General features: G+C 44.2%; 2 protein-coding genes across 21 annotated transcripts in view; one reads left to right on the top strand and one right to left on the bottom strand.

Annotated features, from left to right (window-relative positions):
* adgrb3 (adhesion G protein-coupled receptor B3) overlaps window positions 1–22743 on the bottom strand; it is an 89354-nt gene extending 66611 nt beyond the window's left edge. For 5 of the 15 annotated variants that reach the window (XM_029175229.3, XM_029175232.3, XM_029175230.3 and 2 more), the window contains exons 1-2: window positions 21690–22741; window positions 19334–20102 (exon numbers count right to left, since the gene is read on the bottom strand). In XM_029175229.3, coding sequence (XP_029031062.1) covers window positions 19334–20087 — 754 coding nt within the window. In that variant the 5' untranslated portion in view covers window positions 20088–20102; window positions 21690–22741. Of the gene's footprint in view, window positions 1–19333; window positions 20103–21689 lie in introns of all 15 variants that reach the window. The other 10 variants (XM_029175226.3, XM_029175231.3, XM_029175227.3 and 7 more) reach the window with 5 other exon arrangements.
* Window positions 1–24714, top strand: part of eys (eyes shut homolog) — a 183533-nt gene that overhangs the window by 22411 nt on the left and 136408 nt on the right. For all 6 annotated transcript variants that reach the window (XM_055502293.1, XM_055502292.1, XM_029175210.3 and 3 more), the window contains one exon: window positions 9602–9671. The gene's annotated coding sequence lies outside the window, so the exon portion shown is untranslated. The remainder of the gene's footprint in view (window positions 1–9601; window positions 9672–24714) is intronic.

Genomic DNA, 24714 nt, shown 5'->3' with positions numbered 1-24714 from the left:
TCAAGGGCTTTGCAGATCACCCCAAACCCTCCCCATTGCCATTAATCTAAATTAATGCTCTGACAAATATGTCATAATATTAGGTGTAAAATATGATAAATGTTCACCTCAGCCCATCTATAATTAAGTCTCTTTAGCAGAATCTCAAATTGCAGCTTTGACGTGGCCCCTGAAAGCAACAAAGGTGACCTTATGCTTTTGCGCTAAACAACCTAACTAATAATGGAGATTGCCCTTTAAAAAGACTTGACAGGTGAAGCATAGTGGAGTCCAGCAGACGACTATACAGTAGCCGTGAGCCACATACAAATGTGAACCTGCATCTGCGGTTTGAGTTTACTTTGCTGCTAACATATTTTCCTCATAGCTCACTGAGCCGGAATTACACTACAACACATCATTACTGTATTTCAAAACACAATTAATGTTCTGATAAGAGGAAAAACATAATATAATGTGTTTTTGTTTATTATTATGAGGTAAATGAGCTATAACACTGGCTGTACACACAACAGGCTTGCAGTCCAAAACAAACAGCAGAATGCATTAGAATGCTGGAAATCGCTTTTACTGGTTAAATCAAATTACTGGTTAAATGTTGCAGGAGTCACAGATTCCTTCCTACAGTATTCTGAGATGGTGCAAAAGCATCACATCTGGTTCAAAATTTTTAAAAAGGGTTTATTGAAACAATGTTAGGAGTATAAAAAATGAAAACATGTGACTCTGACTTTTTACTTCGGTCAATATAAGCCAAAATCAGTGTTCTGCAAGAGCCATACTGAAAAGTGGAAACACATGCACTCCTGAGCGAGCAGCTACAGAATTTCTAAAGATGTCTCACAGCTGCACAGAACCTTCCTTCCTGCTCTATTATATCTGTTTCTTCAGTTGTCTTCTAAGGTGAGTTACATAAGGTATTGTACATCCCCATGTGCCAACCTCTAACTAGACTAGGAGGCGCGTTCACCTCATTCACTGGCCTTCCTGGTAATGAGGTGGAAGAGTGTCAGCCTATGGCCAGCTGGGAGGCACAGTCCACTGGTGAGTCAGACACAGTGTAATAGGCGAAGCCAAGACATGAAGGGAGGCTGCTGCAGTCAGACTGATGTCACAAGTGCTGGGGGGCAGACTAATAATAGGACATGTTTATGAAAATAGCAAAATATAACGTGCCACGGGGCGTCTTGGATGGATTGTAAATCTTTAAGCTCTTCTTGTAGCTTTAAAGTTGTTTCAAACATACACAGCAATGCTCTTTGTAAATGTTAATGTTGTTCATATCTGTTTAACCTCCAACTCTGGCATCTCAAACCAGGTACAATGAAATTCCTTCTTTGCCAATAAGCTAATATTCATAATATTTTAAAATCATATACTGTACAGCAGAATGGTGGTTTTCCAAAATTAATGGAACAATTAAACAACACAGAAATGACTAGACCTTAAAGAGCCAGCCAACTGTAATCCAATCATCATGGGTGGAAGAGGAAATTTCATCATATGTACATTGTCAGCTGTGTTGTGTCTGCGTTGTCATAATGTGGACATTTTCAAAACAGAATTTATCACTAAAGAAAAGAAATGCTGCAACGTTTGAGGTCGGTTTTCATCGTTATTTTACATTATTAATGTGCTTTCGGGTACGAGTGTTTAAATATGTGGCTTTATAATTTCGGTCTTTGATCTTGTTTTCTTTCCCAGTCCCTCAGTATTGCAGGGCAGACTTTAAAGGGGCAAACCTTTCTTTGCTCTCGTCTATTACAGTTGAATCTATCAATTGCTAAATGAGCCAAGAGACGGTCAGAACCAGTACAACAATGGCATGACAGACACTGCGATCCAGCTCCGGGACATATGTTACACGAGTTAACGAGGAGATAACGTAATACACTAAATCCCACAAGATAGCATGCTTTCGTTTGGAAATTCAGTCTGGTGCTGTCAACCTTTAAGTGCAAGTTATTCTTTTAAGTCGAGTTAGTTCTGGACATACAGTGCTGTAATTTACTGAGCAAGAAAAATCCATTTAAGATTTTTTTAAAAACTGTCTGACTTCAGGTCAGGCTGATACTTTGTTATGGTTTTGTGGATTTTAAACATAATAGAAATGCATCGAAATCAGACAGAAGCAGCATTCTTAGGAAGATTTATCTAAAACATTTTCAGTGCCAGGCCTATTTCAAACTAAGGGTACGGCATGTAACTTTTTTTATTTTGAAACTAGTTTTAAAATTAATCAGTTAAAATTAAAATGTGGTTGCATTTGCTAAAGAGCAATGCAGAGATGTTTGCTTTTAAAGGCTTCTGAGTGAGTCTTCCTCTTTTAGCCAATCAGGTAATTTGTCATGTCTGGGTGATTAGTAGGTTTTGCAACAATTTAATTACTGCATTGTGACTAGTTCCCAAGGGGCTCTCGACTGTTTTTTAATAGGAATAAAGTGGTGGTTCCAATTAGGTACCATTCATCCTCAAGCATCCTTAAGGGCTGTCCCAGAGAAACAGACATCCAACACATGTTCATTCACACCTACTGCACTGACCTAACCACCCCACTGTAATTATTATTATTATTATTACTCCCTTTTATGACAGCATTTGTTGTATTTACAGCTGTTCAAACAACTTGGCCTGTGCCTGGATAAACAGAGTGTTCAAGTTAAATACATGTTTAACACTTTACATGAGTAAACACCTCATGAAAAACGCTAGCACTGCTAACATAAAGAGGTAGTGGCAGCTTTGTGTGGGTGCGTGGCAGTGCGCTCCAGCATACTGACATTATCTGATGGGTGGCATCGCTCCTTTTTCATTGCCAGTCCGATGTCTTGAATAATTAAATGGGATCGGCCTGCTCCTCTTTTTGTTAAACACAGGAGGTATTCTGACAGTCTCTGTTTGACAGGCTTTGCCCTACCCCACGACGTGAGGGGCCTACTAAACAAAGCCTCGCCTTTGTGCATTAAAAGCAGGGAGACACTGTCTAGACCAAATATCTCTTTCACACGAAGTTCACCGATACCGCTTTGCCGTGAAAGGCACACTCCTGCAGAAATCTCATTGCCTGTTTCAGTTTCATTTGTCTGGCCGGCGCTGATGGCTTCAGTCCATCTGGGAATTCAGTCAGGCTCGGAGTTACACACCTGACACGCTGCAAGAATGGACACAAACCAACACTCCCTCTGCGATCACATTTGCTGTTTCACTGTTAATGTCCAAAAATGCCACGAGGCCAATCAATCAATGGTTTCTCAGACGAAAGGAAAAAAAAAAAGAAATTGATGGAGGACATTTGTAGGACAGGCACAAAGAAAACACTGGGCACACATCTAAATGTGTTTTCCCCTCAAGGGCAAAAAAAAAACACCTGTGAACACGTGTGGCCTGAAAGCAGACCATATACTAGGTATAAATCACCAAACTAAACCACTAAATTCTACTAAAAATCCAAAATAGTCACCTTTATGTTTATTAAGGTGAGTCATTTAATGAGTCGTTAGTGTGAGACTTCCCTCTACTCTCAGCCATGATGCAACGCTTACATATATACTGTACTGTTGTCAGACACTCCAGACTGAGACCTGTGACGCCTGAAGCAGCTGACTGAGAATGTCTGCGCCTTCCTGAACGCCACGTCCATGTTCTCGTGCGTTCGGGGGCGTCGCCGCTTTGATAATGATCCGCCCCGCACCGCGCACACTCCTGCTCGCCCGCTTTGTCAAAACAACTCCTGGCTCAATATCTGAATTGTCAAATACATCCGAGGACGGTCCACTGAGCTTGCCGAAACCCTGGGGAAAATTTCTGATGTAATTTAATCACAATATTACCTCAGCAAGTGCAGGCAATAGGAAGGCAAGTGTGGGGAAAATTCAGCCCGTGGATACTTGACAACATTAGCCTGTGCGCAGCTGTTTGCATGTGGCAAGCCATTGTACCTTGTAAGAAGTTAGCTGGTTTTACCATCCATTTGAACACTAATGACTATAATTTACTGTTGCAGTATTTGGTTGGCCTTTAACACAGACTAATACACAAATCAGTATAAAATGAGCATCTAGCCAAATAACAGACATGTGGCATTTGTCTTCATTATAATCCTCTGCGTGTCCTTGGTGTTAAATGTTCTTGATCCTGCAGGTCTTGGTCTAATCTTCACAATAGTGTGTGTGTGTGTGTGTGTGTGTGTGTGTGTGTGTGTGTGTGTGTGTGTGTGTGTGTGTGTGTGTGTGTGTGTGTGTGTGTGTGTGTGTGTGTGTGTGTGTGTAAGGTTTAGTCTTTGTGTGTGACTCTACATTGCAGTGACTAATGACAGCACTGAGCACACCCTGTTTGTTTCATCCGCTAAGCAGCATACTGAATATATAGCTACAAGGTGCACATTTAAACACTGCATGAATGTGTGTGACATCACTTTTTCTTCTTTTTTTTTAGCGCAGCCCACACACGTCAAACTGGTGAGAAGGATCCAGACAAAACACTAGGACAGAAACAAAAAGAATTCTCAAAGGCCAAACAAACGGAACATTTTCAACGTTGCCGGAAAGTCTCATGTTTATGTAAAGAACCCAGCTCAACAGACTGAGCAAATGGGTTTTCAGGGCCTTTAAACATTTTATTGATTCACTTGTGTCTCGAGTGTGTGTTCCTTCCTTTAACCACGAGCGGTGCCGTGCAGGTAGGCATCCATGAATAATCTGTAGCTCATTACCATCCCTCGTCCACTCTTTACTGCTGTGCCAGCGACATACGTCACAGCCAGTATCGCTCAGAGAAAGACACTTCCAATCAGCAAGTTGAGAAGTGTGCAAATTATAAGAAGTGCAACAACAGACTGGAGGTTACACACTATAATGGCCAATGGGGGGTGAAATTCACATTATGGACTAAACACTAAGGAATGGTGGAAGGAAACTGATCTGTGTAAGTAGAATGAGGCCCCACAGATGCAAAGACTTGAGCTTGAAATGAGCTGCTGTGATAAGTGCCGACATTAGAATGACCCATGAGGCCGTCCACCCACGGACCCTGACCTACGATGCTCTCTGTAACTCATCAGCCTGCTCAGCTCATAAACTACAGAGTCTGCAGCCACACCCTTTCTAAAGTCAAATCATATCTAAATGAAGTCTTAAACCCAAAAAAGAGCAGTATGTACAAAATTTGTAGATCTTTGCCGGATTTCAGTGTTAACTGTGCCAAACGGCAGTGAAGCGTTCTCTCGTTCTTGCTGCTAATCCTCTTCTTTCACGTCCTAATTGTCACCTCGCATTAGAGAAGAAAACTGCAATTATTGCACTTCAGTAACTGTTGAGACAACATCACAACAGTGGAGCTTTGGCCACCGCTGAGCTGATGGGTAGGCACGGCGGTCTGAGGAGCGGCGCTCTGAGAGAGAGCAGGATCTCAGGGCTCCGCGGCACCTGCAAAATGATAGCCTCAGATGGCTGCGTGAGCACAGAGGGGTAGGGGCATTTTCATATAAATGTGCTCACGGAGTGAAGCACAGAGAGGTTCCGGGTGGCGGTACGTAAAGACAGCTGACACGCCTCCATCCCTGCTCAGTGGCCCTGCAGCAGCAGTCCTTGTAGAGTCGTAAAATACATGTTTCTAGTCTATGGCCACATACTGTACTGTACCGTACCTTTAGCTGTGAATGGGCACTTGTAGTCAATAAATTGAAACGACACTCAAATTAAATTGCTTTAAAAAGAGACTCAAAGATATTCATAATGCAAACACTTTATGGAAATTTGTAAATTATTGATGCTTTCGAATTATTTGTAATACTTGCAGTATTATCGTATATGTTTGTAGGTGTGTAACACATCTCTACAGGTACTAGTGTCTGAATTCGTCTGCATCTTCTTCAAATTAAGCCTTGGCCAATCTCTGGGTGTGTTAGTGTAATGTCTCCCCATCATTGGCTCAAATATGTTACACAAATATGTGCTACAGTGCACAAGTTTCCCTTTATGAAAAAAACAGACTTAAAGCATGAACAAAAAGCTTATGTTGTCAAAGAGATTTGCTTTTGTTTTCTCTCCTCCATTGTATTTTCACTACAGTACATGCAGTCAAGTCTGACATTTGCTGTGGTCTTACATGAGCGGAAAACAAAGATAACTGTTCATATCACAATTGTTTTGACATTACAACAAGGTCACCTTTGCTGTTCAACACAGAGGCAGCATTGGTTTTTATTACGGCACTGTTGTTGCTCTAAAATATGTACAGTGTCATCTCAGGCTTAGATGAGCTGGGTCGCCCTGGGCACCACCAACTGGAGGGGCACCGAGGACGAAGAAATATTCTAAAATTAATTTCAGCTGCTCAATGTACTTTTCATAGTCCATCTGTGCTGTCCACAACATGCCTTACATTGTTAAAAGCAATAAAAGAAAGATGCTCCTCACACTGTAGGAAACGCCTGATCCAAATAGAACAGACGTCACTAACCTGCTGCCGGATTATTTTGCAGCCCTGCACCTAATTTGCCTCCGCTGCTGTGCAAGAATCAAGTATGACTAATTGGGTTACATCCAAACATCAATGTGATCCACACTGGGATAAGTCACAGTGATACAGATCTTATGTATGTAAGTGTCTGCAGCTACATCATGTACTGGAACAGACCAAAACCTCACTGTAGAGATAGAAATAAATAAATTCAGACATTCCGACATTCATTGTTTGCAATGGTTGACATTGGATGGGAGGAGGATAGGACGACAAAAGCATATTGTGTTCTAACTGGATTGTGACTGAGTGACTCACTGAGCAAAACTTACTCTCTCATCTATAGATAATAGTCAGTGTTTAAGATCCTGTAAATACAGACAGATAGAATTATTAAGTCGATTATAGTCTTTTAATTAAATTACATTTTGTGTAATACAGTACATTTTGTATTTTGTATAATACAAAATGTGAACGTCGGTTTACTGAAAAGAGTCTAACAGGATATAAATAACCTTGATCTCATATTTATATAATGATTACAACTATTTTAAGACAAAAGAGGGAGTCTTTTACATCTGAAGCTACTTCCTCTGTAAAATTATTAGTCAGATGCTGTTGATGACAATCCCACAGTGAAGGAGCGCAGTGAAGCTGACACAAATGACATTTCACAACAAACCTTTACATTATGCCAATAATTGTAATTGTTATGAATCAAATGCTGTATAGTATGTTGGTGACAAGGTGAGTTTCCTCCTCTAGACAGCAAAGTGACCAGTCACAGCCCTGCTTGTACAGTACGAACCCGAGCCACATATAGATCCTTCAGACTGAACAATGACTAAAGTACAGTGTGTCACCACTGGCTCCCAATGCATGAACCATTCGTAGCAATGGTTTCCATGGATACCCTATCCTCAGACACACACACACACACACACGTGGCTTTCTTCAATATTACTATTCCAAGTCGATGCCGTGCGTTTGTAGGATTGAAGTTTTACTCTTGTGTAATTTACTAGACTAATGAAAGTCTAGTTGGATGTTGCTTCTGCGATGTTGGGAAGTATTTTTCCCCACTTTTCCCCTGCGCTTCACCAAAACAGTATTTAGTCCTGATAAGATGTCTAAATTGCCATAAAACTGACTACAAATCAACTTGAATTTATAGAAAGATGTTTAATGGTTGTTGCTGCATTACCAATCTGTCTGTCAATGCAAAAACAAATTGGAAAGGAAGAAATCAATAAACCATTATGATTTTACTTTATTATTACCCTGCAGCACAGCATCCCCTGTGTGCCTGTATCACAAATAGAAATGCATCAAATATAGATGCTTGAATAAATACATTTATAATCAGTAAATCAAAATATTTTGCTCATAAACATTCATTTATTTATTTTATGTAACTCTATTGAGGAGCTTATTTTTATGCATGTATTGCATAGATTCCAGACAACTTAAGCAGATTTGTACATATTAGCTGTGCAAAATAAGGCTTTTGTGCATGAGTGAGTGACCACATGACCAGCTGACGCACAGTGATGAGCACCAAGTAATGGCCTCCAGCCATCATCCCTGCACTGCTGCATTTCGGAGCAAAGCAGAGCCGCAGACTTTGAACGAGACACGCAGATGTTGTTGAATCCGTCCAGATTAAAAATAAGTGTGGTGAAGGTTCGACTTTCAGCTTGTGCTCGTCTGATATTATTGTAGGTTTTATCTCTAAAACGTGCTGTAGCTGGAGAGTCAGGCTCTGATGCTGAGATGGCTGATCGTTACAAGAAATGAAAGAAAAGCATAGATGTATTTTTAGGTAACAACTATGAGCACAGCAAACAAATATCTTTACAAATTGTTCTGTCTTCACTGTGTTTTGGTTTGTTTCCATATAGATGGCATTAGATGCACTGTATTAAAAGGTCTGTCACTAACCTAGATTCAGTAGGATTTCAGATGTGTTCTACATTTGGAACACATTTAAAAGTACATTACATGTGTTTAATAGCTCAGAAGTGTTGGGAATCACAAGGCAGTTATTGTGTACATTATCACTTCGGTGCCATTTGATCTGTATTCATTAGCTTGACACAACACACACACACACACACACACACACACACACACACACACACACACACACACACACACAGCAGCTGTGTATCACATGACCTCTTTTCATAAGTGCGTGTTTCAAAGAGACTAAATCAAAGGGTTGCAAAACTGCTTCACACGTAGAAATGGTTTATTAATGTTTCTTTTGGAAACAAAGAGGTGTCTTTGAATCTACCAAATCAAAGACTAAACAGATTACAGGAGCGAACACAGGATTTACATGCCAGCTATACTCAGAGTAACACTCTCCAGGATGGGGGAACACTACAGTAGCACCTCATCAAACTAATCTAGACAATTGGTGGAGAGACCTCTGAATGACTAAGCATGGCATGACTTACTGCATTTTACTGTTAGAGACTGTGTTTGTTGTCAAAATGATAATAATAATTTGTCTTGATGGTATCACAGTCAATAAAACATTTCAAAGTGCACAAAAGATTCAAGAAGAATGTTGGAATTTGCAGAACGTATACATATTGAATTTTTAATAAAGTCAGAGTCCATTAACTCTAAAAGGTGAGTTTCCAGCTGTAAAAGGAATCTGCTATTACAGCTCTTTTCTGGCCTCCTGTGCCAATAGTGTGTGGAATCATACATAAATTCAAACAAGCAGCCGGTCCACAGATGACATAACGGTTAACAGTTCCTGAGAGAACAGCATGGCCACAGTTAATAGTAATGAACCCTTTGCCTCACTCCAAACTAGACATCTAGTCATCAGTGGGAGGAACGGATACAGCCGCCATGCTTGGGTGACCTCTTGCATAATCCAATCATGGGTTGATAGTACAGTACAGTACGTAGTGTTGCAACAGCACATGAACCCTGTCAGCCAATAGACCGTTGAAGGCGAGATCATTAATTGGTGGTAGATTTTCAGGCTTTTTCTATCATTTCCTTATGAATATACATTTATATATACTGTCATTAGCTTTGTAAAGACTTTGATGTAGCAGCACAAACAGTTACTGACTGTAAATAATACTTATAAGGTGAAAGTTCTTCTGTTTTTACCCAGAAATGGAAACCTGCCCATCGCACGTCTTGAACGCAGCCTTAGAACAACTACCCTACCTCACTGATGCAAGGTAGGAACAATAACCAGTGAACGCACAAAACGACAGATTTCCAGCCTGTGTTACAGTAGCTTGTTATTGAAGAATTAAAATGTAGGACTGTGTGTGATTTATATTTAAAAGCCTGAGATCACACACTGTTTGTAATTCTCCACCTGTGCTACACATTCAGTTAAGCAATTAAGCGATCTCACTAGACGTGTGAGTGATTCGCTTTCTCAGAACGTCATCTGCATATTTGTACATTATTATGCCGTGGCTTGTTCGGGGCTGCGCTGTACATGTTGGAGGATACGCAACCTCTTTTACCAGAGTTTGTGTTAAAACACAACAGGTTTGGGAGGTCTTGAGTAGCTCTAATGGTACAGTATTGGTTTACAGTAGTAATCCTGAGCCATCTCCCAAGTGCTTCTGATTTATCTGTCACGTTCCATTATGACTCTTCTGCTCTGAAGCTCTGTCTCTTTAATGCTGTACTGCAGAGAGCATCTAAGCATCTGATGGTGTCTGCTGTGTTGGCTGGACGGAAGTGACCCCTTCATTTGCAGGGGTGCTATTTGCTCATTTTACTGTGTTTACGGAGCTCGCACTGATGCAGCCTTTGCTTTCAGTAGTTGGCGAGAAAACCGAAAATTAGCAGTTAGTAACATTTTCGTATTGTTACACAACCAAAGCAATACAAAAAATCTGCAAGATACTGTAAACTGACTATAATAGTTCATGCTCATTTGGGTTTCTGCATTTAAGGTTACATTCATACATAAGGTTGTTGGTGCCTGATCGATTGAGAACGTGTTTTGGCAGCGTTAACGCTACGATTTGTGTGGTGGTTGCTATAGCAACGCCTTAGCAGCCTGTGTCGGTATGTTAATTGTCTTGAGGAATTGTTCTGAAAGCCCTGCTCGATGCCACAGCAGTGTCCGGTGCCGGTGCAGCACACTGCCACTGGACCAGAGAGCATCACGGGCAGATGGGTTTAAGACGTGCAGCAATGGCGTCACGGCAACCACGCCGTGAACGTGACATCACTGCTGTGTGCCGGTTGCAAGTGGAGTAAACAACATTTCACTTTAACAGTCTGACTGTGTCTCCACAAATCTAATGTGAATACTGAACGTTATTGTTATTGTCTGATTTGTAAATTAACCCTTCATGTGTTTGGACCTGATGAAATATTCATCCCACATGCATATGGACTTGATTTCCAATGAATTATTTACTGTTCTTATTTATTCTGGACGTTTTTCTTCTGGTGCACGTACAGTATTATGTGAGGGGCTATTGAAAGTACCACAGCCTAGTAATTTCTCTGTCTGCTGGTAATGGCAGGGTGATGTGGAAGCTAACAATCTGGTAAAAGAGTTGCAGAGTGATAACATTAAAATCTATGATATGTTATGTAACACTTCTAACTGCGAACGCTCCATGGAAACGCACCACCAGCGCAGGCAAATGTCAGCTGGCTTCAAAAGCTGCAGCCTTTGCTGAAATATCCCACAATGCATCTGACAAACAATGCTGCCATGTGAAGGACTCGTCGCCTTTAGAATAATATTTTAAAATTTTAATACCGTTTTCCACTTGATGCGAACAAAGGCTCTGTGTCACGAGCAACACATTAGAGCGGAGGCATTTGTAGCCGTGTCGTTTTGTCCTTTCGCACCAAACGCACCTAATAACTATGCAGACAATGTACAAGGTCTGTGCGGCCAGATAGACACGTGAATGAGATGCTTAAAAGGAATGTAGTGACTTTGTTTATTATGCGACTCAAGACAAATCACTGCAAAAATATGCCATAGTTCCTTTTTATAATTTAGATGATTGAAAATGACTGAATAACGGTTGCCTGTTGGAGTTGAGTTTGTTAGTGAACTACATGTTTGCACTGTTGCACTGTTTGCATATACCAGAAACCTAATCCTGACACAGTAGTGGTCAACTGTTGGAGGATAAGTTGGAATATCTCCTCACATATTCGTACAGTACAATGTGCCTCCGATGTTCGAGAATCAAGCAGAAATATGCCAATTATTGAGCCTGTACTCTGTTGACCTTGACCATAAATTGTTTCCAGAGCAAATTCTTCGAAAAGTAGTTTTTGCTGCTTAAGGTCCAGTAAATTTCCACATTAAATTTGAACTGTACTCCTACATACTGTAAAGCTGCCGCGGCTTCTTTCTGGATCTTTTAACCGCATGGAGACTGTAAAACACCCTGGGGAACGGTGACGGCGTAATGATGCTCACGCTGCCCCGGATCATAGCATAGCATGTAAGTTTAAAAGCGGCAACCATTACAGCTACAAGAGGCCACTTGGCGTATCGTGCAGAGAGACCGACAGCCAACGAGAGCGGCTGCAGAAGCCCTCGAGAAAGAGAAAAAAAAAAAAATAGACAACAACTGGATTTTTGCCTCCACTTTACCACACAGACAGTTTCTTTGAGTGACAGACTCATTTGCCAGGTTTTGTGGGTGGATGTTTATGCAAATGCCTCTCCTCTGTGGGCTGGAATAGCCGTCCAGTGACAGGCCAAAACTAACTGGGTTGAAACGCAGGAACATGCAACTGAGAGGCTGAAAGCGGCGCATAATTCACATTAACATCTCTGGCAACGCATTACAGGGGGCTCGGAAGAAAAGATTCACCGCATTAAACCGGCCCACACAAGAGTTGGGGAGATTATTTCAGAATCACAAAGACATGCTGGAGACATGTGACAGTGTTTATCCGCAGCGGGCGCTTCAGACCGGCCCTCATTTAGTTTAGGACCGCGGGGCAGAGCCGCAGCAGGCTCATGTGAACGTTCACGTTGTCTTCGAAGGATGAACAGAGCGGCCGCCGCTCCCACGCGCAGGGACTTTGAACTCCAAATTTGTCATATGAGAATCACTATTGCTGTTGTCCAATTTTACAGTGAGGTGATTTGCTCCTTTTTTTTTTTTTGCTGTGAAGCAAAGATACCCAACCTTCATTTCACACTCGGTTCTAGTTGGATAAAACAGAAACAAGTTCACACTGTTCTTTTTTTTTTTCTCCTCCTGCGTGAGACTGTGGGAATATTTTTTCATTTTATGGCAGGGAATCAGAAATGATTGTTAGCTCTGAATTATGCACATAATGGCCATAAACAAATCGAATTTGTGTAATAGGGAGATGGGACAGTCTTCTTCATCTACAGGGACTTGTCGTGTTTGCATTTATATAGAAACCTCTTTGAAGTCAAAGGGACGGACGGTGGTGTCCATCTCTTTGATTTATAAAGCACTTATCTTTAACTCATAAATTGCAAAGCAGAGACCGGATGCAAGGCGAGCAATCACACATGGAAATGCTCCGTGATGAGTACGAGTCGCCGGTGCAGCAAAGAACCGCGTCAGCTTCAGCTTGGACCTCATTAGGGCAAATGCAGCAGCAGCAGCAGCAGCAGCAGCAGCACCCTGCTACATGATGACACGTCAAATAAATTCTCTGCAGTGAAAATAAAAGGTATTTACCATAAAGTGCTCCAGCTACGGCGGATTCATTTCTAATTCTTCATAGTCCTTCATAGGACATCATTTTACTGTTCTGGGTGTTTGCTGGTCCTAATGTTGCGGCTGATCCGCGGCACATTTCAGAAATGTTCGAAGGTGAACAGAAGACAGGGAATGCTGATGAGACGAGGCTGAAGCTCTTCAACAACCGCGGGAAAAACTCTCAATTTAAAAATGGAGAGAATTTCAGCGTCTTTGACGAATAACTCCATTAAACGATTAAGAGATTCCAGAGAGATCTTGTGAATGAAAGCAATCGGCAGGCCCTCGGGCGGCACTGCATTAAAAACAAACTTAATTGTGCAATGGAAGGCACAACATGACCCAGAAGCACCGCTGATAATGATTGTCAGCGGTTCTTCGGGCCCAGGCTCGTTTGGGATGGGCCGAGGTGAAGTGGAAAACTGTTCTGTGATCTGATGAGTCAAACTGCATCTTCTTGTTCTTGTATTTTACTCACCGCCGTGCAACGCAGCCTCAGCCCAACCTTTTTAAATATAGCGGTGGTTCAGATTTGCTACTTTGCGTTATTGTTATTTCAAGACACGAATGGGGGCAAACCTGTGGCTTCACAAACAGAATTTTGAAGTAGTTGTGGGAATGTGGCTGCAGACGCGCACACATCAGACGCTGCTTAGAATCCGAGCAGGAACTCATGCAGGTGGAGGAAGGAAGCGGATGAATGAGAGCTGCTCGCGCCTGTGCAGGCGTTTACCCATGAAGCGCTCGCTTCAGGGCGTGAGGGCTCTCCGTTAGATGCTGCATCACATAATCCATTACTCTAATTGCAACTCCAGCTGTAATATAACATTATTATAGTCCCATTTTATTACATGTGTATTTATTGTGGGGAAGTTAAAAAGGTGAACTTGTCACTTAATGCTGCAAAACTAATGAGGTTTGTCTGTGCTGATGCTCTAATTAAGAGTTTGAGGAAATTTGCAGCTGACGTGTCAGTGGGTTGTAACTACTTTAGGTGAACTTATTGGACAGTCCTCTTCACAGTTTATACTAAAATGCATTAGTCCAGTTAATTCTGCTATGTAATTGTTCTCATGCCATCTGTCACTTTTTATACTTTCAATGTCTAGTTTAAAAATCTTGAATCCTGTCAACATTTCGAACATTGCTTTTTTTTCCATTTCCTCCAGTCGACATTCGGTTGCGCTCCGTCTCCGAGCTTCCAGCCACTTCAAGGCAGGCTGTGGCGAGCAGTCTGGGCCGCGGAGAGTCATCACTCTGCCTCCCGACTGCCACGCTGCAGAAACGGAGCCTTAAAAACTGAGATCACAAATCCATGTCAAATGACCAACAGGGTTCGCCGCTGATCTGCATCCTCCCCACTGGCAGCTTATCACTGTTACCGTCACGGCCAAGCCGGGTTGGAACGGGCTGCTGATGACTTCCAGTTCAACTCAACCGCTTCAGCCCAACTAAACCGAGCGCCATTCATTGTTGTGGGATGTTAACCGGCACATTTGGGTTTGATGTCATTTAATAAAGCAGTAAGTGCTGCTTCGTGATATTAAACATAACTGTCTAATCCTTATTATTATTTTATTCCTTCCATGCAAAATAAAAAACCTATCGAGTCCTATGTGCTGGGCCTTATATTTTATTATGTCATAAATTTGTAATGCTTGCAAAACAGAGCTTGTGTGGCTCCAAAGAGCTCGTTTGCATCCTTGCGTGACAGCGTGAGGTGGTTTGGGCATAGCTTGGAACATGCCAAGCGTTTTCGTGGTTTTATGCCGCTGCGTAAATGAACTTAGCCGTCACCCCAGAGCCTCATGAATTTTTATATTCAGATACAGTGACTTGGGTTATTTGAGGAATGTACACTTTACTGTATATATGTATATTTGAGCCACACACTGAAAAGTGCTGCTCACTCACTTCCTCACCTTTCTTCTAAACCTTCCAGTCTTGCAAATCCTGAAGAAATATTCATTGTATTACATTTTATTTTTCATAAAACTGACTGGACCTGACCCAAAACTTTGTAACTGATTGCAACGTAAACTGTATTTGTCCCACACGCTGCAGGATTCTTTTCTGAACAGGCTAAATGTATTATGCAGTTCTGGAGTTCATGGACGAAGAGGATGACTGGCTCTTACACAGTGAGTGTTCAGGGTCTTACAGTCTATCAGGCTTTTTCTGTTGACCTTGTCGTCCCCTAACAACTTTCTCCAGCATGTTCTCCTCAACACAGCTGCCTCCAGAGGTTGAATACAGAAGAATAATCAGAGGGCATGGACAGAAAAACTGCTAAAAACCCAAAAGCTCAAACATGTGGGTGATATTTCCACGAGGTCAAATCTCTGAAAGGAAGACATGATGTAGTGTGGCTTGGGAGGTGGGGGGTGAGATATTCACGATATTTATTACAGCAAGAGACGAATAATGCATGTGTAAGATTAAACAAACAGATTCTGTGCTGTGGAGCCGAGCCCTCTCCTTCACTGAATTGGAACTAAAATGGCCTCCAAGTGTACTGAACAATGGGGGTGAGCATAATGCAGGGTGACTACTGAGTGACTTGACTGCGATCCAAAGTGAATAAAAGGCCTCACTATGTGAGGCGGCACGGCTGAGCTGCTGCAGTGCTCAGGACTTTGGCAGGTGACAGTGCATTAGAACGCTTCACACACATTTCATTTGCCAATAAAATCCTACTGCCATTTTACACATGGCACATGGTCTGCATGGCCAGAAAGTGTGACGATCAAATAAGCATCTGTAACTGCTTAAACAGGCGTCTGCATTCTTCAGATGATGAGGATGTGTGTTTTCCAGCCCTCCGATGCATGTTAGACTTTAATCAGGGAGCAGAGGAGAAAATGCTTCTCTCCAGAGGAGAACCGAGGACCAGGCTGCTTTTCTTTACTGATTATCACATGCTTCGTGTTTATGCTCATAAAATATTTATTGCAGTGCTTTGCATAGCTACGAGCTTCAGCCATTTTCCTGTTATCAGATTTGAAACCAATAATGAAGCCCTGTCTGTAGAAAGCATCTAATCGTGACTGTCACTTTTGTCATCTTCTCCTAATATCACCTATAACAGCACAAAAATAGGGAGCGTGGGTCGGGAGATCTGCACCCAAATATCTGACAGACTCCAAATTATGTTTGAATGGGGGAAAATAAGAGATGGATATTCTTTTTTTCATTTCCACATCATTAGATTGCTAAAAATGAAGTGACACTATTTTAATGAAGAGAGGGTTTTTCATAGAACGGCGCGGACATGTGGCATCAACACCTCACGCAGCGTGCCAGAAAAGCCCGTTTTCCCCCCAACGCCGGGGCGCCGTGACCCCCTGGAACCTGGCAGGTTCAAAGCACACGAGACAAAGAGTGAGACAGTTTTCCTTAGCCCACGGCAGACGGGTGGACGCAGCCGCGCAGCAAGACAGTGCCTCGTGATGTTTGTGTCCTGGAGCCAACTGAGGAATGGGGAAGAGATGAACAGTGCAATGTGAATTGGAGGAGTTTAGGCTCGCACGCATGAAAGCGCCAGCATGTGCAGCGATTGGACCAAAAAAAAAAAAATCTCAGCGACAGCCTGCTGTAATAACCGTTCTGACTTTTTTATTCGGCACCGGCCTCCTCGTGCGCCCGAGATTCAGCTGTTTGAAATGAATCCTGCAGGGACGTTTGCGCGGGAACACGTGAAAGTCACACTCGCTGGATCCCCATTGGATCGCAGGCGAGGAGACGCCCGTGACGGACCCGGCCAACGCTGTCCCTCACTCTTTCACCTGCGGTCGGCTCCGGGTCGCGGCCCGTCGGACCTGCACGTGTGGAACGTGGGAGGAAATCCCACACACACCCCTGCGCTGCCTCCCTTTGCTGCTGGTATTCATAACGCGGGGGATAAAAATAAAACTGCACAAGTGAGTCACGCAACTAGTGCATCTGGTTTAGGATTTCGTCGGATCTTTGCGGTGTTCAAAATGTCACGATGTGAAGCAACGCGCGGCGTCCTTTGTCTGCATAATCACCTCAAACAGTTAAGAGCCCTAACCTTTCAAATGCTGTGATGCCGCGTCTCTGTGAGACACCGGCGGGGCATTTGTGCGGCGTGGCTGGAGTACACAACCTCCAGCCACGCTTCTCTTTTGATGCGCTCTGAAGCCGTCCTCTACCAGGAACTGAGAAGATCAAAGACACGCAATTTTATCAAATAGAGCCCTTGTCAACTGTTTGTAATGCTTTATTCCTCATCAGAAACACCCACTCCATCACCATGATGCCACGGGAGACACAGTGCTCTTTTAAACCCACTGGTGATCTCCCCGTTATCCAGATGAAAACGGATTTATTCAAACCTCCCATCAACTGACCCTATAAATAGAAGCTTGTGAAAATCTTCTGCGAGAAAAAAAAAATAAGCTGTGCTCTTAAGCTGTTATTAACATGCTGATAGAAAAATGTCAAATGTTTTTCTTTTTTTTTTTTTTTTTTTTTAATCGGAGCAGGGAATTCTCTGTGAAAATAAACATAATGCTTCCTAGTAATGTCGAACAGATTCATTAAATGATGAAATTATCTGGCAAAACCACACAGCTGAGTCATGCTTTGTGTTGCTTCTGCACATGCTGTTTGACTGCAGCGGGAGTTATGATGGTAATTTGCATCACAGACTCCATGCATTACTGCCCAAGGGCTCCAGTGAAAGTGTAGGTGAGCGATGCTCCAAGTGAGTTCATCACATCCAACCTGACGCAGGCTAGTCTCTCAATCAGTCGAGGACGAGAAGCTCTCACGAAGGCGTCAAAGGGCCTTGAGGGGCAGAAGCCCGGCATCACAGAAGCATTTGAATCCACGTTCACCCGTTCTCCCTGATTACAAAACTGCCACCTGTTCTCCAGGGTGCTATTATGGCAACTGTTATGTCGGTGGGCGCCACAAGGGAGATGGTTCCATAACGTTGCTGCTATCATCACCCCCCAACAGAAAAAAAAACAAAAAGGAAATCTAAAGGTTGACTCATTATTTTGGGTTCACTGTGCCGTGATGAATGCCCCTCCTTTTATGCCTCACCTCTGAAGAATGTGGCATATTCCTCTGGGTTTTTTTGCCTCCGCTATCTGTTAGAATGCAAGCAGCTACGTGTCGGGGAGGGCTCCCTCTGCAATTCAAAGAGCCACGCAGACGCGTCAACTGCAAAGCGGGCCTCTTCCTGTCGGCTGACGCTAATGAACAACAATTACTATGAACTTATCATAACCATTTACTGCTAAGCGTCCACTCAGTTGTCACCTGTGAATGTGCACAAGGCAAGTCTGGGTGTTCTCTATATCTGTTTATGGGTATGTGCAAATTGTAGCCTCAAGCAAGTCAACCAACAACGCCAGTTTGTCGCGGAAGCTCTTGACTATAGGTTAATTATCGCTCATTTCCAACATAGAGTGAAAACACGTTGCATTGCTCTATGGCAACACTGGACAAGTAGCATCTCAGTATAATAGAACAGCTTTGGACATAGTTTTTTTTTTTTATTAAATTATTCTTATCTCAGTTTGATTAATTATAAGTTGATACACTTTTAAATCTTACCCTGGAGTTTAAAATGTTGCATGGCGTGAGCAATGTGCTCCAGTCTGATGCTGTTGCATCCATAATCCCAAATAGTCCACAATGACATTACTGCCAATAAATGGATACTGTACGTGTCCACATGGCCCACTGTTGGTCTTTATGTGGACGACGCTGATAGAAATGTATAAACAAAGCGTACAATTGAGTTTGCAACCATTTTAACTCTGGGTCTAACGTGTGGAAAAACAGCCATTTTAAATTCATAGCAGTGATTTTGAAGTGGATCCAGCCGAATGACAGACCCCCTTCGGGTGCTTTGCTTTGTGCCGGTGTGGTCTTTGCCACGTTCACGTCGTCTGGCGGGTTTGTTCTTGCAGTTGACATATTTCTGTGTCAACAGTGGACTATATATCTATGTGTGCTCTTTGTTTCATGGGCCATCATACTTCAAACATGCAGTAAGGGCAGAGAAGGGAGTGACTGACGTGCACATTTCTCTGACATGACTCTGGGTTATTTATCCATACTGTCGTCCATTAACTCTACATCTACGTCATATTAAAGGAGGAAGATGGCAGGATACTCACCTTCCTTAGGAGGCCGCTTCACTTCCGCACTCAGGTTGCAGATCTGCCCAGCTTGCAGTTGAGGGGACAGGCAACCTTCCGTTTGTGGGTTCAGAGGTAAAACCACATTGTTGAGCATGAGCACGCTCTCTGACTCCCCATCGCCTAAATGCTGAGGACATGTGCATTTCGTGTACACGATCCCACACGTCTCCACTGTCCCTTTTTCTAACTTCAGGCAGTTTTCCAGCCACGTGCAAAGCACTTGACACCCGAACTGGCTAGGGCTCGCCTTATTCAACACCAAAAACTCCACGATAGACTTCTCCTCCTCATCCAGCTTCTGGGGCGTCAATCCGTTATAATCATAAGGGAAAACTCTCCGTAGTTGGACGAAATTCTTGTCATACAGCAAAAATACATAAATATTCTTCGAATCGCACAGGTACACTATAGACTCATTGACTTTCAGCAATTCATTGATCTTTTCGTGTGAGTAATGGTCAAACTGATAAGCAAGCAAAGAATATTCAGAGCAGCTCAAGTCTCGCTTGTATAGCTTCAGGTAGATGCTGTATTTGGTAGGGTCTGGGTTTTCCAGCGTCCATGTACAGTTTGTATAGTTCTTAGGAAACATTTCAGTCACCGAATATGATCCATAAATTACCCCTTTGACCAGAGTGGAACACCAATAATCTTGGGCACCAGTTAATCCAAACATAACCAGAAGATAGGTGGAAAATATATAAATCAACAGGTTTCGAACAGCCTTCATCCTATGTCATTTGGCCTGCAGGGAGAGATGGAGAGAATTACACAATGCTTTGTGAAAACAGAGCACGCTGACATGACAGGTCATGTCTATCAAGTCTGACTGATGTCATTTACACAATCCCAATGAACCCCCGCGATGAAAATGGGAGAAAAGACACATTAACCCCGCAACACGTCTTTTGCGTCTCCATCCTGCCCCTTCATTACTATACTTTGTTCAAACATTGCCATCTTGTGGTTGCTTCAGCCGCTATTAATTTATTTATTTATCTCGTTGGGGGTGGTGGGCGCAATGATATGAGTCATTTAGCTATTATTAATTGGGTCGTATTTGCCATGGCACGATCCCTGTAGATATCCAAATACAGCTGTCTCCAATATCTGACATCGCAACGCACACCGTGAGAGCGGGGATGCGAAGTCGGCGCGGTCGTCGCACGCTGTGGCACGCGGCCGCTCGTTTTACGCAGTAACCAGGATCTGTTCTAATCAAGCTGTTTTCTCCGTGATTTATTCTGTTTCCTCTCAAAGCAGTTGGACAGTGTGAGGAAGACAAATGTGCGGGCTGGAAATAAATCTGTGGCTGCTTGGTCACTGTGGCTTCTCCCCTCCTGCGCGCTCTCGCTCCAACCCGCATGTCTCCAAAATACTGAACTTGACATTTTTGACAATGCAATTTGATAAAGAGCGCGCGCGTGCGTGTGCGTGCGTGCGTGCGTGCGTGTGTGTGTGTGTGTGTGTGTGTGTGTGTGTGTGTGTGTGTGTGTGTGTGCGCGCGCGCGCGCCTGAGCTTGCATGCGTGAGCGCGCCTAAGTATGTTTGTGCGAGAGGGAGGAAGAGGGAGATAGAAAGAAAGAGAGAGAGGAAGAGAGAGAGAGGGAGAATGCAATGCGATGTCCTGATTGCTTTAATCCTACAGGCAATGCAGCTGTGAGCGGTGTCACAGCAGAGCGTGCGCGTGTGCGTGCCTCAAACCGTGTGTATGTGTGTGTGTGCATGTGTGTGTAGGCGTTGAAATTCCAAGTAGGCTATGGATATCGGAGTCCAGAGAATAGATACATCTGCACTTATGTCTCCGACTGCTCCCCATTGAAGGACAAAAGCCCTTTCGCCACCCTACATTAGGGTAAATGCGTTACATAAGGTTTGGTGGAAGCTATAGTGAGAGAAATCAGATTTTAGTCGCAATAAATCCATATGGTTCAACGTCCTCCGACCGAGGCTTCGCCAAATCAGTATTCTGGAGACGAGAAATTTGACGTCGGGAGACGCTGATTTTATTGCCGGGGCTTCGTCTCGAGAGGAAATCTCAATATAGAGACGCGGACCGCATCTCATGCGGTGTCAGTTCGACGCTCGGCACTTTAAAGTGATTTTTGCCTCTGAAGAGAGAGATCAGCTCTTTAAAGCGATCTGTTAAGCGCCCCGGACTAATGTGAGCGCACGAAAGCGCCGGAGCCGTCGTGATGAATAGACGGGACAAATATTTAACAGGGGGAGGCTAAACTTTAACTGACGGATGACATGCGAACGGGAGCTTTTCAGCCGCTTCACGTAACATCAATGATAAGAATAGTGATGATAATGAGAACAAGAATCTTACCTTACACTGCGGAGCTATGGCTATTTTCCCAACATACTTGACCACATCCTTTATAAATAAATTCTGCAGCCCTCCGTTGAATCAATACTCCCCATTCCCGACAATAGAAGTCCGGCGCAACAAGATGGTTCAATGGATGAAAATAAAATGCGTTACACTCCGGTCTGCCCGCTCACATCCCCCTGTCTTCTTCTTTTTCTGGGTTTTTCCCATCAAAACGGAGCGTAACAACACACGACGGCCACCGAGAAAGAGAGAGAGAGAGAGGGGGAGAGAGAGAAAGCGAAAAGACAGCGAGAGGCAGAGAGAGATTCTTGGAGTGGTGAGAATAAGAGACCGTTTCTTACAGTATTACCATAAATGAATTCGCCAGACTCCACGTCTCTATTTCCCACTGATATATTTTCTCCAGTAAGTCGCGCGAAACCCCCACCGCTGGATGGAGAAAAAAAAAAAAACACCGGGGAGAGAAAAGATCCGTAGTGGGTGGACGTGAGATGTTGGGAGCTGGTGAGTTACAACAGAGCGATAGACGCGCTTTGCTCGGTGCTTGCGGAGCTCCAGGAGCGGGCTGCAATATCACGTCACACACTCAGCCGCTAAGATGAAGCACGTACGTACGCTTCTTACTGCCGCTGCGTCTGGCACCACCACCACCACCACCACCACTTTCTTCCCTGCCCTCCTCCTCCCATTTTGCTTTTTTTTATTTTTTTTTTCTATTTTTTCCCCTCGCGCAGCCTGCCTTTAATTTGAGTCAAAAGGGTTTCCCCCATGAACCGGACCCTCGCAGTTGCGCTCAGACGACGTCGCCGTTTGCCGCCGCAGCGTTCTCCAAAGCTGGAATATTGACGGACTTTTTATTTAATTTCATTTATTTTGCTGTGTGTTTTTTTTTTTTTTTTGAGGGGAACTGGGGGAGTGCCTGAGAATAACATCATCATGAATAGAACATGCGCGCTCCAGCAGTGGGACCCGAACGCCGGCTGGCGCGTTTGGCGGCGTCCGCGTCTCTCCTGATGGATGACAGCCGCTGTTATTTTGATTTCCTCGCCGCGCGGCGGTGCGCGCCGCCCCGCGCCGCGCCGCGCCGCGCCGCGCCGCCCCGCGCGCCCCTCTGTTCGCCGCCCGCACGCGGCACCGAGAACAAATGCTTATGGGGGCAACTTGCGCTCTCTTCGGAAAGTTGCTCCGAGTGGCTGCGCACCTTACAGGTGTATCTCAACCCGGCTGTTTGTTTTTTTCCTCTCTCTCTCCCGCTCCTTCGCCGTCTTTTCAGACATCTGTGCTCTCGGTGGAATGCTTATGCGTGTAGCCTGCAGTTTATTCAAGGTAAGAGCGACGCTACCAGGCTGATCCCAACTCTTAAAGGCAGCTTCAGCATCAGTGACCCCCCCCCCCTGTCATTCACGGAGGCTCTCATTCAACAATCAACAGTCAATTATACCCAGTGTAGGCTGCAGTTGGCCACTGACAATGCGCCCATCAATGGCTTTGCAATAGCCTTCATTTCCTATGGGCTGAATTCATGGGAAGAATGGGACCATAATGGACACGGAAGCGGGGAGGTACACATCCATCTGCGCCGCCTGCTTGTCACGTCGACCCCCCCCCCCCTCCACCGAAGATGGAGGGATTGGTTCCCCCCATGCTCTTTTTCATCAGGTGCAATTAAAGCACAAGATTAATAGTAATAACCCTGCGATTGTCACATGCAATAAAAAAAAAAAGTTAATGAATGAGAAATGAATGTGCATGACCTTCGCACATGCTGCAGCTCGGTTCATTTGCATATTTTTGATTGGTGGCGCATTCATGAAAGGTTGACTCTAGGTGGAGCGGTGCAGATTGAGGCATTATGGGGTTTTTATATGGCTTCCCTCCTTTCGTAAGGGTTTGGGTCTCCTGCTCCAATCACGTCTCTGTGCACAGTTAACTCGCATTAGCCTGGCCATCTCTTCCAGGCCTCGACTGAATGTGTTCCATCTGAGCAGATGCTGCATGAAGAGCCCATTTGTTTATTTATTTCCAGGAAGTTGCAGTGTGAAGTGTTTGTGAAGGCAGCCTTTTCAAAGAAGGCTCGAGAACTACACAGGCCGTATCTGCCGCACTGGTGTGAGAATCTGAAAGAACTGGTTTATGTCCCCAACACTCTGTACCATGCAGTGTTTACAACATTGTTAATCTGTTGCCCAACTTATGAAGGAGATTGGAGTCATTCCACGCTGTTGCTGTTGCTGTTGCTGTTGCTGTTGCTCTGCTTCTCCGGCAGCTTTTCTAATTCCAGTCTTGTTCCGGCAGCCGGCGGTACATTAGGGGTGACCTCAAGCCAGCCCACTTTCCACGGCCATAATGAAGACTTTGGCGTTCGGGGAACCTTTAGCGAGCGAGCCGAGAGTGGAAGGATTTCATGCAAAGCCTTCGTCACCAGTGGAGAGACAAAAAAGGGGCAGTATCTGTGCACCGACGCCAAGGAAGGCCGACTGCCCAGCGTCAGGATACCGGCGTCAGCCCCCCCCCCCCCCCCCCCCCCCCCCCCCCCCAGGCCCCCCCACAGGCCCAATGCCCCACCTGCATATGTGGACCTTCAGCAAACAGGAAGAAACGTGGTTCCACGCTGCATAAAAACAACCGGACACAAATAGATCCATTTCTTCTGTCCGTCTCCTGTAAAAGACTGTAGGTGTTTATTGACGAGCGTGAGGAATCTGAGCATCCTCCCGCTCGGTGCTGCAGCTGGACAGACAGCGGAGTTGTTCCCACGTTGGAGCGGGTGCGACCTCAAACGGCCGCGTCACGGGATCCACGTTCGCCAGCGCCCCGTGAAACACTCTGTGTTTACCACAAACACGTCCCCCGCTCCGATATTCAAGCCCGGGTGACATTTCTCCTCCAGTAGCCGGAGCGCGATCCGTCACTTTGTTCCGTCAAATGAAGATTCCGTTTGAGCACGTGGATTTTGAATTATTCATGGCCTCGCGTAAAGGATCGCTCTATTATCACCTGCTGCTGTTTACGTGTGCCG

The sequence above is a fragment of the Betta splendens genome, chromosome 15 (assembly GCF_900634795.4).
Source record: "Betta splendens chromosome 15, fBetSpl5.4, whole genome shotgun sequence".
Lineage (NCBI taxonomy): Eukaryota > Metazoa > Chordata > Actinopteri > Anabantiformes > Osphronemidae > Betta > Betta splendens.
Note: the sequence above shows the minus strand (reverse complement) of the source record. Positions and strands in the feature narration are given on the sequence as shown.